Source organism: Peromyscus leucopus, chromosome 7 (genome assembly GCF_004664715.2).
Source record: "Peromyscus leucopus breed LL Stock chromosome 7, UCI_PerLeu_2.1, whole genome shotgun sequence".
NCBI lineage: Eukaryota > Metazoa > Chordata > Mammalia > Rodentia > Cricetidae > Peromyscus > Peromyscus leucopus.
The window spans coordinates 57157636-57171870 of NC_051069.1; the positions used below are offsets into that span (position 1 = coordinate 57157636).

General features: G+C 35.9%; 1 protein-coding gene across 4 annotated transcripts in view; it reads right to left on the reverse strand.

Annotated features, from left to right (window-relative positions):
- Nucleotides 1-14058, reverse strand: part of Ccdc82 (coiled-coil domain containing 82) — a 36933-nt gene extending 22875 nt beyond the window's left edge. For 2 of the 4 annotated variants that reach the window (XM_037207763.1, XM_028873105.2), the window contains exons 1-5: nucleotides 13999-14058; nucleotides 13219-13332; nucleotides 11467-11548; nucleotides 7992-8713; nucleotides 7365-7560 (exon numbers count right to left, since the gene is read on the reverse strand). In XM_037207763.1, the coding sequence (XP_037063658.1) occupies nucleotides 7365-7560; nucleotides 7992-8699 (904 nt within the window). In that variant the 5' untranslated portion in view covers nucleotides 8700-8713; nucleotides 11467-11548; nucleotides 13219-13332; nucleotides 13999-14058. The remainder of the gene's footprint in view (nucleotides 1-7364; nucleotides 7561-7991; nucleotides 8714-11466; nucleotides 11549-13218; nucleotides 13333-13998) is intronic. The other 2 variants (XM_028873107.2, XM_028873108.2) reach the window with 2 other exon arrangements.
- Nucleotides 14059-14235: the final 177 nt, after the last annotated feature.

Sequence of the window (14235 nt, forward strand, 5' to 3'; positions counted from 1 at the left end):
AGTGTTAGAAGCTGAGTACCAGGCAGTCTCCTCCAGACTTTGTGTTCATGTTCCCTGCATAGGCCTACCAATTTGGTATCAGCTTTCACAGAACTGGATTGAGAGTTGGAAAATATAAAATTCAAATTTCTCACCTAGTAGGAAAAATGACAACTCTCAGTGACCAAGATCCCTAAAATCACAAGAAAACAGAGAAGGGGCTTGGAACTAGGTTTGGAGCCAGGCTTCCTGCAAGATTAGTTCTAATTCCTATATTAGATGAATGTCTGTGGAATAGTCTTGGGGACTTACTTGAAAATTCCCCCGTGATCATCTCCTGTTTAGCAATATTAGGGTTTGCACCTAGGGTCTCCTGCATGCTATGCATGTACTTCATGATCATTTCAATCAGAAAAGGGTAAAGAAGTCATATTTGTTATTATGCATGATTTTATTTTTCTAAGGTAGCAATCAATTCCATGTTCCATTTGATCTCTCAGTAATCTGTTATTTTTCTGCTTTCCTTAGCTTTACATATGCTGAGATTTTGTTTCCACATCCTTCCTACTGATCTGGATGTTTTTCCCATGTCAGCTCTGCCCTGCTGTACTTATTTCAGCTGAATGAGAACTTTTTACATCTTGTAGTGAAAAATCCTTTCAATTACTACTTTTTCAAAATTCACTTTATTCTTATGCATTTGTTCTTCTAAGTGAAGTTCAGAAGAAAAACTTCTTGTGTGTGTAGTACTTTCAGATCGTGGTTGTCTCTCCACTTACTTACGTTTCCTTTCTTATTTCATCATAAGTGTGTTTTTCTATCTAGAAAGCCAGCCATGATTTTATGATCAGGCTTAGGAACTTCATTTTGTTGTCAGCGTGCAAGGAATTTTCCTTAATTATATTTTTAAAGTATTCATTTCTTGTATAGAAGAAAGTAATTGAGTTTTGTATATCCACTATTATTTTGGCTACTGTTCCTTTACCAATTTCAAAATAGCTTCTCTTGGATATCTGTGGGAGATGAGTCTCCCAGGACACCACAGAGATGATGAGTACTGTTAACGGGTTCTGAGGGTATTTTTTTTTCTGCTATCTCTTCCCAAACTGGTCTTGAACCAAGAGAAAGTTTATAAATACTGCTCCAGAAAGAAGTGAATGGCTTGCTGACATGTTCTTTTGTGGAATGAAAGCATACACATAACATGAAAGGTAGAAGCAGAGTAGGAAAATTTTCTTTTGTAACAGTTCCTCTCTATCCCTGGACACATCAGGGAAAACAGAATATGGGTAGAAAATTATTGAAAGAAATCCAATATACACTCTCATGCTTAAAATATTCATATTATTTCTCCTAACTTCTGTATAAGTGTTTAAGTTAGAAACATAGCAATTGTGCTTATATGCACACATATAAACATGTCATTATCCTAGGTGCAAATGTCTTTTTCAATACCGCTGCTCTTTTATCTACCTCACAATAAACTCCTCCTAAGCAGAAAATATTTTTTCCCAACATGGATAATTGGGCTAGTGCAGTTTAAATGGTTTTTGTTCTTTTCTTAAACCAAAATAAATGAATCAGATGGGTCCTGTGAAGACCAAAGTGAAGGTTGAGGGTTGGCTGACTATCAGCCTCCTGAAGCCTTACCTATCTTCTCTAGAGTCTCTGACTTGTTTTGGCAGAGCAAAGAATATAGCAGGTGTCCACTGCATCGAAGAGAAAAACAGTAACAGGAAGTGGAATAATGTGAAAATTCCTTAACTGCACCTCATCTGGGCTGGGGATAGAAACTAAAGCCCTGCTTCCAGCCCCACCACACATACACAAACACACTGCTGTTGATCGGAGACCGTCTATAGCTCTATTGGTTTTGTTTTTACATCTTCATGCCTGCTCAAGAGCATCTGAAATAGAAAACATTTCTGCCCTCTTCATTTCATAAAGAACACCTTTAGTGTTTCATTATAAATGATAGTTCTCACTTGAAAATATGGTCATGTAAAGAATAAATGATCCTTTTAGTAATTAAAAAAACTTCATTTTAAAAAATATTCACATTGAATCCAATCAAATATTGCTTTTATGCTCACTTTTTGTTGCACTCATAGAATTATCTGAATTGCCAGGTGGCAACTAAGCTGGTTATTTTCTTAGTCTAATTTCCAGTATTCTAAAGACACAGCGGTTGGCTGAAATGTATTCTTTTCAGCTCTACTACTCAGTTTTGTTTGACCATATGATAGGATAGAGTGCTAAGAGGATAATGCAATACTTACTATCCACCTAACAGTACTTTTCCAGTTTCTTCTACCTGTGTACAGTATTTCTGGCATGTGAACTATGCAGGTCTGATGTGGTGGACAAATACCTATCCTTCAACTGCCTTTCACATCGGTCAGAAGAACTGAGTCTCAGAATATAAGCAGATATTTACAGAGCTGATGTAAATGGAGGAAGACTTTACTGTCATGTTTAGTAATGAAGGAGAAAACTAGAAATTTTATAGATGTACACCTTGGCCAAATGGCAGGAGGTGAGGAAATGACAGATGTCTTCCTACTGCTCCCTAGGCTTCAATGAATTGACACCCACATTCATTTTTTGAGACAGGATCTAATTGTGTAGGCTTGGCTGGGCTGGAACTTCCTGTGTGGCCCAGGTTTACTTTGAACTCCCAGATCTATCTGCCTCTGCCTCCTACTGCTGGGATTATAGGCACAAGCCATCATTGGTGGCCAATTTTGATTTTCAACTGTACACTGAATGTAGAGTAGGCAGAAGCATCTCCTGAGTTGCACTTAGTATGAATTCTTGTGGAAGTTGGCAGAATAAATCTGCCAATTTGGTAATAATGTAACACAATCCATCAAATAGGCTATTGTCTTAATGAGAAAAAAGATGTTTCAAATTTATAAAAATTAATTTATAGCAACCTTTAGAACTTAATTCTTTGGCTAATCAAAAATGCTTAAATTTTGTAAACTTCACTGGACATAAAATTGATAAATTAAAACTATTAATTAATCATACATATAAACTTTAAATTTTTGTTTTTATTAGCTCTGATATTTACAAAGCTCTTGTCATGATTAGCATTTATCTCAGTCCATAAAATCCAGGAATATTCTGACACTATGCTTATTTTAATCACCTACCCAACTAACAATGTGCTCCTATAAAATGCCACAAAGACTTAAGCACTGGGAGTGGTAGCCTAAGACTGCAATCCTTGAAACTTTCGAGACTGAAAGCAGGATAATTAGCATTGGTTTGAAATCAGTCGGGGCTACACAGTGAGTTCCAGCCTAGGTGACAGTGTAAGTTCTTATCTTAACTGAAATAAAAAGAAATGAAAAACAAAACAACAAAGAGGGAAAGTAGCCAACCATCTAAACTTTTCTTCCAGAAGTCAGATACTTATTTCACTGGGCTTTACTTTTTTATATACTGAAAAATTCTTTTTCATGTCCAGTTATGATAAATGTATGAGCTTATCTAATCATCCTAACAATAGTAATCTATTTCCTCAACTCCTTGACTATATCTCTTACTCAGTTTTCTACTTATTGAGCTACAGATCTATAAAAGATACTCAGATAAACATGCCCATCAAGTTGATAAAAATTTGGACCTTATACTCAGGAGAATCTTGCCTGAAGTTAAATATTTGAGAACTTTTGTCTATATACTTTACTGCTAAAGTAATAGGAAACTGCCCCAAGTACAAGCAAAATTAAGGCAGCTGATGATGAAATCCAGGGATATAAAAAAGTTGAATGGCGAATGGGAGAAGAATAGTGTAACATTAGGAAAGGCAGGAGAGAGTGGTAGTGTAGAAGTTATAAAAGAGGCACATCCAAGAAGTGATAGTGGCCAGTGGCAGCAAAGCACAAAGCAACACTGGGTTAACACAAGAAACGAAGAATATGTTAGCGAGCAGAAGTTATCCAGAGTCCATGTTTACTACTCTGTACTTCCACAGGAAACAGGAATAAAGAGTTAGAATAGTGGCTCATTTCAACTCAAGAAAGGAAGAACAAGAATACTGTTACCAGTTAAGAAACACAACTTGTTGAGTAAGATTACTGCAACTAGAGAACATACAAAACAGATTACACAAAAAGTGAAATATAAACCTTGAGGTAGAGATATTTCATATTAAAAATAACCCAGAGTTCCCTGGAATTTATTCAAGTGAGATACAGTCTTATATCCACAGAAAATCCTGAATACAAATGTTTATATTAGTTTTATTCATAAAAATTGTCAAAACATGGAAGCAACCAAGATGTTTTGCAACAGGTGAGTGCATAAACTGTAGCAAATCCATACAATTCATTTTTACTCAGTAATGAAAATAAGTGAGCTATGGCATCTTGTTTAGCCATGGGGAAAAACTCAAGATGCACAGTTGAGTGAAGAAATCAACAGGAAAAGTTACATGCTGTGGTGTTCTTAATTATGTGACATTCTGGAAATGTTAAAAACTATGGAGACAAAAACAAATAAGTTGTTTCCTAAGGTTCTAGGATGAGAAGGTGGAAATGTACATTTATTACTTTTTACATTGCTATAATTAAATGGCTGACAAGAAGTAACCTGAGGAAGGAAAGATTTATTTCGGCTAATTGTTTCAGGGTACAGACCATGGCAGCAAGAACAGCTTACAGTCGCATCAGCAGAGGCATGAGGCTGCTTATGTCACAGTGCAGCAGTGAAGGGAAAATGAAAGCAAGCAAGTGTGTGACCTTAGACAGAAGCAGGGTTTGCACTGTAAATTCCTAAGGTCTGATCCCTGGAAACTCACTTCTTCCCACATGTCCCACAATCGAAAGTTTTCACAGCTCCCCCAAAACAGTGAGTAAGTATTCAAATACACAAGCCTGTGGAGAACATTCAAAAGAACGTAACAGATGAATAAAGAAAATTTGAGGACACTGAAACTATTCTGATGGATATGTCCTTAGACAGTTGTCAAATGCATGGAAGGTATGAGACAAAGAGACAGCTCTAATGTGAACTATGAATTAGAGATAATGTACCAAGAGAGGCTCATCAATTGTAACAAAGGTATCAAAGTAGTGTAAGAGGTCAGTAATAGAGAAACTGTGTGAGTGAGGGAGTAAATGGCAACTCTAATTTCCATCCAACCATTCTCTAATTCTCAAACTGCCATTAAAATAATGTAAGCAGAAAGGAGTAGGTAGAGAAGGAATTAGAAGTAGTTTACACATATTGGTTTTGCACATATTTAACACAGTCTAGATAAAGAATCCATTATCATGACATGTCTCTTAATTAAGTAGTCTTTTGATGCAAATGCCCAAGTGGCAAGTGAACTAGTACCTGCTGATATAAGAAAGTTAGAGATTAACTTTGAAATGCCTCATTTTCTTCCTTAATTTGCCAAGTTTCATGAAATATGAATCATTCTTCAACCTATTGTTTCATTACAAATTGTGGAATATAAGTCGAACTGCTATACTTAATTTTGATAAATATGATTTTCCTAAAATATTTAGAAAAATGTATTCTTTAATATATGAACCTGTTTCTATAAACTGTAAAACATCATAAAGACAATCCTTGAATTTATGTAAAATTATAGGGATCCAAGTAGTAGTATGCATATTTAAATATACTCCAACTTTTCAAATTCTGTTATTTAAAATTATATCTATCACATACACACACACACAAAAGAAAATTTCCTAGTTTTGGTACGCTTCACTGTGTGAAAATTCAAAAAGCTTGGTAAAAAACAGTGGTTTTAGAGCAAGTATATATCTAACATCTATTAAAGATACTAGCAAGATCCATGCAATTATTGATACTAAAACACTATATTTTTCTGATATTTTCACTGATGGTGCAAAAGTACAATGGGTAAAATGGCTGCCCCTTCACAAAAAGCACAGCACTAACACCAGACAACAAGTGTGGCAGTCACCACAGTGAAGTACGATGATAAAAACTATCCTTTTACTTAGGAATACCCTTGATGAAATAGTAAAAATAATTACTGCCATTAATCTTTAATTTAACAAACAAGTCTTTTAGTACTCTATAAAATGAACTTATACTGCATGCCAAAATAGAATGGTGGTTCTGAGGAAAAATCACTCATGCAACTGTTATAACTGGACAAAGCTTCATCTGTCATGAAACAACCATTTTCACTTGAAAGAAAAGTGACAAACTGGATATCCAATTAATATCTGTCAAATGTTTTCTCAAGAAAGAACAATGTGAGCCTGTCACTTTAAGTAGAATTTACTGTGTTTGTTGCCAATAAGTCAAATATTTAAGTAAAAATCACAATTCTGAAAAACTTGTATGCAGTAACTGTGCAGATGACAGCTTTTCAATATTAAAGGAATAATCTGATGAAACTATGATATCAACAGATATTAGTAAAAAAAACATGGTGATATATGTGAAGATATGGAGTATCTATATGACACAGCAAACTACTATATTCCAAATGACCAATGTCTTACTATAATGAGTAAAATAGCCAACAAAATGCAAAATTGCCAATGGTTTGTAATATTAGTATTAGAAGTTCATTTAAATGGTTTCAGTTTCCACATTAAAACTAACCTTCAGGAAAGTATCACCTGTCAGATTTTTATGTATTAACATTATCTGATAAGAAAAGCCCAATTATTTTGGAAATTGTATGGAAATATTCTTCCCTTTTCCAGCTACATATCAGTGTGAGGCAAACTGTTTCATGCACTTCAACAAAAGCCTTCTAGTAAGATCACGTTGAAGACATCTAATGGGGCAGAAGAGGTGGCTAAGTGGTTAATAGTGCTTACTGCTCCTGCAGAGGACTGGGTCTGGTTCCCACTACCCACACTGGGTTTATAACTGCCTTTAACTCCAGTTCCAGGAAATCCAATGGCCTCTTGCTGCTGTAGGCACCTGCATGCATGCATATTGTGCACATAAACTCACACAGGTACACACGCATACAAATAAATTTAAAAATATATCTTCAAAGTGATTCAAAGAACACAGAACAATGTCAGTCTCCTTTTTTTTGAAAACAGTTATTTTCTATAAAATATTTTTGTCAATATAATAAGTTTTCTAATGTTATTTTAATTAATAAATGTGTTTTCAATTATATTTACAGTGGCAAATACTGACAAAGTTAGCCTGATGAAAATAAACGCTTGTTTGCTGGGGTCCATAGTATTTTAAAGAAAATGAATTCCTGAAACCACTGGAATAAATTTATTGTAAAATTTAAAATACCTGAACATAAAACCATAGTTCTTAACCAATAATTTAGAAGATGATATTGATAGGCTTTGATGCTTTATATAATGATTTGAACAAGACACAAACCACTGTCTTCACATTTAACTTACAAATAGAATTCTGTTTTACTAATTTCAGTTGTGATGTAGTCAAATTTTCTCCTTGTTGATTTTTATTGTCTTCATCACCTTCCTCATCTTGCACTACAAAATCATCAATCATATAATCATCTCCATTTTCGTCAGATTTGTAGTCATCCGCATCCTCATCTTCATCAGTACTTGAACAAGATTCCTTTTCAGAATCCTAATTAAATGAAAATAAATGCTTGAGTAAATATTATGTCTTAAGAAAAGCCAGTATGGCTATAAAGTTAAATCAGGAGGCAAAAAATGGATCCACATAATTAAGCACATATTTTAAAGCTAAATATTGAACTTTTAAAATTGAAGAAGTATACACTTTGGTTATGTGATGTAAAATGTCTAAAATAAACATTAAGAATATGAACAATTAAGAATGGGAAAGACCATACAGAACAACAGTCTTTCAGTGTTTTTAAAAGAGAGAGTGAGGCTCACAATAAATTATTATTAAATACAATAATACAACAGTCAGGGATGCTTATTTAAATATTCTAACTTATTGGAAATAGAATAGATTCAGTACTTTAATATTTATAAAAACTACTTTCAAGTAAAAATTTAACCACAATAAACCAACAAAATAAAACACACCTCAAAATTTCTACCACTATTGCGTCTCTGTCTCTGGCGCGATTTTTCTGAGAGTTCCTTTAGCTTTTGGTGGTTTTCTCGCTTTCGAGCAATTACTGATTTTTCAGGGGTTTCTTGTTCCATTTCCAGTGAAGAACACTCCTCCTCGACCACCCTGCGTGGACGTTTACCACCTACTTTTCTAACTAGAATATCACTGTCATCGCTGTCATCACTGTCGTACATTACAGAAGACAGCCTTTTTCTTTTTCCTGGTTTGATGTCTTCATCTTCCACATCTTCCTCTGTGATTTGTTTGGTGTGCTTGTTGACATCCTCCTCCTCTTGACCTGGGTGATTTTCATCATCTGGTAAGTCATTATGTTTGGTTTTGTTCATTTTTTCTTCATCTGTTGAACTATTGCCAGGGTTCATAAGAAGTTTACTGTTGCTTCCCTCACTTTCGACTTTGGTTAATTTAAGCTCTGTTTCTTTTTCTGGTATTTCATTAATACCAGGCTTCTTGCTACTATCAAGCTCTTCATCACTATCAATACTTTCACCACTATCAAGCTCTTCATCAGTACCAAGTTCAAGTTCCTCATCACTATCAAACTCTTCATCACTATCATATAACTGTGAGATACTTCTTTTAGTCCGACGCCAATCAACTCGAGATTTTTGCTCAGGTACTTGGGTTTTAGAATTTTTCCTTGTTTCGTGTACCATTGTCACTTAAGCTTCTACAAAATAAAGTTATTAGGAACATAACAATGAATACATAGCACACATTAATTTGGCTGCATTAAATGGTTCACAAGGCCAAATCACCAGATAGTTGAGTAAAAAAAAAAATTGCAGAATAGTCAATGTATAAATAATCCATTGAACAACCATTACTTTTTGAACACATATTCTTAATTATGCTATATGTTGTGCTGAAAAGAATACACAGAAAAATCATGGTCCTGTGTCCTTTACAAAAACTTTATAAAACTCAAACATGCAAACATAGTTAAGAAAAATTCAAGGTGATCAGTATTGATGAGTAACAAAAATACATGTGATAGAAATGTCACGATGTAGAAAGATTAGTAAGGCAATTAGTTCACCAAAGACCATCACGAACAGATTTGATTAGGCACAATTTTCAAGAACTGGTTAGATTTGAAAAGAAATAATGAAAAATTAATTTCAGATAAGTAAACATATTATGGGCAAAACTCTGGCACTGATAAAGAATATGTTATACTTAGTAAATAAGTGTTACTAAAAAGGGATACATAGCTTCTGGCAGGAAAAAAAGGAGACAAGAAGAGAAAACAACAATAGAGTTCCAGAGAGAGGGATGGGAGATGGCTTAGTGGATAAATTGCTTGGAATGAAGCATGAGGACCTGGGTTGGGATCCTCATCACCCACATTAAAAACTGGTTGGTACAGTGCACACCAAACCCAGCACTGGATATGAATCTCAGGGGTGGCTCCTTGGCCTGTTAGTCCAACTGAAACGACAAGTTCTAGGTTTAGTGAGAAATCTTGTTTCAAATAATAATGATAATGATTGATGATGATGAGAATACTCAAGTAAGATATCTCTACATCCATCCCTGGTGTCCACATATACTTGCATCAGAGAGCAAACTCACATACATTGCATATATGTGTTCAACACACACATACACTGAATTACAAAGATGATACATCCTCAGGCAAAGAAGGATTTGATTTGGAACAGAAATAACATGAAATTTAAAGGCTCAATCAAGTTACACGGACAAAGTTACAATGTAGTAATTGATAGATAAAAGAGATGACAATACAATGCAGAGAGAGAACCTATCTGCTAAAACTGTAGCCTCTATATTTCTTTGTGAAGTGGAAATGGAGTTATACTATATTTAAAAAACACAAAATAAATCCAATAATGTGGTCAAATAAAAAAAGTAAGAAAAGTTTCATGGCAAATCAGAGTATAGTACAAGGAAAAAAAATCAAAGCTGTCAGTTTGTGATTTTATAAAGTATATTTCATTAAATTTATCACAAGCATGTATTAAATACTGACAGGTAAGATAAATAGAAATTCAATAAGACATATGTACTTCTGTGGTTGCCAAGGAATAGAAGTAGAATCATAAGGTAATATGACCACATAGTACATGTGTAAGAACTTATGAAAATTATTATAACAATATTGTATAATAGCATACAATATTTCTGGTCTTTCTACATATAATAGTACCAAGGGATAAAACAAAAATAGAACCTTAAAACAAAAATAATCCAAAATTATGAAAATAATCACACTGCTTACATTTTATATTCCAAATATTAGCTTCAAACATTTACTTCATTTGTCTCACTTCTAAGGGATTGTTAGAAACTGAGAGAAAGAAATCTTTATAAAATAAAGAAATCTTTATAAAATAACTATCATTGAAAAATATTAAAAAATGTGTAAGTAACTATAAAGGTAGTATCAAAATTACAAAGCCAAAATAATTTTAAGCAATGTTGTCATTACTGGACCAAATATATAGCATTCCAATTACTTGGAAGAGAAAAGAATATATTAATTATACTAATTCTGGTATGGTTATAAGGCAGTATGCCTCCCTATACTGGTAACTTCTCATATAAAATCAGAACAACAGAAATTATAGTATAGGCTGAAGTGTAATTTTTTGATAGTATCTGTTACAGGATATAATTAATGTAATAATAATAGTAACAAATACCACTTAATAAAGCAAATGGTCTATTTGAATTACAGTTGGTTATAATCTACATAAGTGTTATATTAAAGCCAACAAAGATAAAAAACAATAAAGATATGTACTGAAAATTACCTTTAAAAAAATCCCTAGATTATTATTCAAAGCATACCTTTTGCATGCTCCATTGCTTTACATAATTTCTCCAATAGTTTTGAAAAGACTTTTTGTTAAACATTAGAATAACTAGGCAGTTTATGTTTTGAAGTCATATAGTAAAGGATTTGTAAGCACATATAAATTTTCATAAGCCAATTTTGCATATGTGCATTACACAATCATAAAGCTTTCTAGGAAACTTGTTTGAATTGGGATAAATAATGAAAGACACTTCAATAAAAAGACAAACATGGTTTCAATAGATACATTAAAGTAAATATGGACAGTAAGAAATGTTAAAGTGAAAGATGATTTTATTTTAGTACACAAAGCAGATTCACATACACCAGATTGCTCTTATGAAACTACAACATACTCAAAGGACATTTATCTTACAATGGGTAATTTCTAGGACAATAGTAGAAATGATTAAGACTATCACACTATTAAAAAGACATATGACTGTACATAATGAAGGTATAAAAGAAATCACCTGTATTTAAAATTGAACAGTATACTTTCATCTTTATTTTTAAATCCTGAAAATGATCTTCCAAAGAAGGTACTATTTATCTTCATATACAAATATTAAAGTCATGTACATAGAGTTTAAATGACTTACCAAAGATCACAGAGCTTGCTAGTGACAGAGCAGTGTTAGAAGCCAGGCCTCCTGATCCCCGTCCAGTGCTACACAATGACTGCTGGTAATATCATGTGTGTCCACGCAGTAAAAAATTAACACTTTAAAGTAATATTATTTCTTATTCATGCTAAATTTTAGTTTCAGAAAACAACCATCAAAATGATGCTTTTCTAAAAATATGTAACTGAATTTAAGTGCACATGGTGGGTTAATTCAAAAATTTTTGAAAATTATCCATTAGGTAAGAAAAAAATGCAAGAGATGGAAAGCTGCAGACTTCCCTCTATCATTTTATTGATGACATCAACCACAAAATTTAAGGGAATCCTTGGTAAGGTCCAAAGCAAAAATTTCTATGGAAAAATGAAGACTTTGACCTTTTCAGAAGGTATATTTTATTTAAGTTTCATTTGGCAAACTGCACATTTGCCAGGGTTTGTCTTACTTCAAAACTGTCATTCTATCAATAAGGTAAAATAAACCTGTTATCAAAAGGGAGATTTTTGAATGTGGTTAGTTCTTCTTTTTGAATTATGAATAGCTTTACTAAATTATCTGGGGAGGAAAGAATGTCAGAGGAAAAAGTGAGTGATCTAGGGGAGAAAAATGAGAAAACGAAGCCAAGTTCATGGATAAGACATCTCCATGTTTAGAATTCACCTGCAAAAGAATCTATGCAAATGGATTTAAGTTTTGTTTATGCTGAATTAAAAAAAATTCAGATGAGAATTTTATCAAGTTATCTTACCTTCAGGCCAAGAAAAAAACAAAGACCACCAGAAATCACCAAATAAGTGAATGAAGGTCAATACTATCATGTGTTTCATGGTTATCATGTAAGATGCACATATTAACTTTGATGTCTGTCTGCCAAAGGATGTGACTTAAAGATAATTCAGATTTGAATGTGTTCTTTCTCTCAAAGTAACTTTACAGGTAAAGGAAGGTACTGTGTTGTGCCACCTGAATCTCTCATCAGAAGAAACATTTTCTTTTAGAATTTGAGATTAATTTGTACTCAAGAAAATATTTAACACTGTAATCACCTACTTGCTCTACAATGTAGGTAGATGATAGATACTTATCTCTGATTTGAAATGCAAATGCTATGCTTCTTTTGGAAATTCTACCAGAAGGGATTTAACTCATGATATTTGTAGAACATCAACTCTCTTTTATGTTTTCTTTTACATGGTGGTTTGGAGAGGAAATATTACAAACCAAAGAAATAGTTATTGAACATTTATCAAAATGCCAGTACGTGTTCTGGAGCAGTGGCGCTACTAGGAGAAATAAATGCAGTCTCTGCTCCCAAGGAGCTCACAATCTTAGGAAATTACTAGGGACATCGAAACCAAACCAGTACAATAAAGGATTTGAGAGCTGCATGCTTGATTCTGCTTAAGTTTTTGTCATACTGGTCTGAGTCAATCTATCATAGTCCTCCTATCAGCTGGAAAAGAGGACAGCATAACACGACAGAAAAAAAGAAATGATGAAGTAAAGATACTAAGAGGCAAGCCAATGCCTCCCATTTGACATCATAGTTCAATATTTCACAATCTTTCGTAGAGTGGGTCCTGCCAGCCTGGCATCCAGGATAACTAGTTCATTCATTAGCATCTGTGACAGGGGCTGTGGCTCCCTAAAATCAGCAGGGATGGATGTCTGAGAGAAGAAAAGATCCTGTGGGGTGTGAATACCAGGGTCACATTCATGATTACCAACCTGGCTTTCTGGCGGGACTCATTCCCCAGATGCAGGAAGCGGGTGCTCAGGCTCCAAAATGGAGGGAAGGCTGTTGATAGAAGACTGCAGAAAGGCTCTGCATCCACAAAGGGTCTAGAGAAACAAGAACCGTGAACAGGGGTTGTCTACCCAGATAGGTATGTGCTGAGAAACGCCCAGCAGGAGCTGTGCACAGCCAGATAAGGGTCTGAGGAAACATCCTCAGAGGGGTGAGCTCTCCCAGACGAGGGTCTGAGGAGAGATTTATGGAGGGGTGAGCTCTCCCAGACGAGGGTCTGAGGAGAGATTTATGGAGGGGTGAGCTCTCCCAGACGAGGGTCTGAGGAGACACCCACGGAGGGGTGAGCTCTCACAGGTTAGGGTCTGAGGAGACACCCACGGAGGGGTGAGCTCTCCCAGACGAGGGTCTGAGGAGACACCCACGGAGGGGTGAGCTCTCACAGGTTAGGGTCTGAGGAGACACCCACGGAGGGGTGTGCTCCACAGGCAGGATCCAGGAGCGACAACCATGGACGGCTGTGCTCTCACAGTGTCTGAGGAGACTCTGTGGGCCCCTTCCCACGTCCGTGACGCGCAGCTAAGAGATGGCGGGTCGCAACACTGAGGGAACCGGCCGGCCCCTTCCGCGCCACAGGACTCCGCCTGGGCTCTGCGGGAGGCGAGGCGTCCCCCCACTCCATTAAGTCTCTGACTGGAACCAGACCCGGGAGAGAATTCCCGCCAGGAACCCACCCGCAGGAGCCACCCTCCAGCTCTCACCTTTCAAAGCGCCTCCGCCTCCGCGGCTGCCTCTGCTCCCGCCTCCGTCCCCGCCCCCGCCTCCGCCCAGCTTCCCGACAGTCCCGCCCACTTCCTGGGAGGGCCGGAAGTCCCGCCTCCGGGCCGACAGGGGCGGGCCCGGAGCGCGCGGGCTGGGGCGCGGCTTCCGGGAGCGCGCGCTAAGGGAGTAGCGGCTGCGTCGCCGCCGCTGGGGAGCCGCTGAGGTGGGAGTGCGGC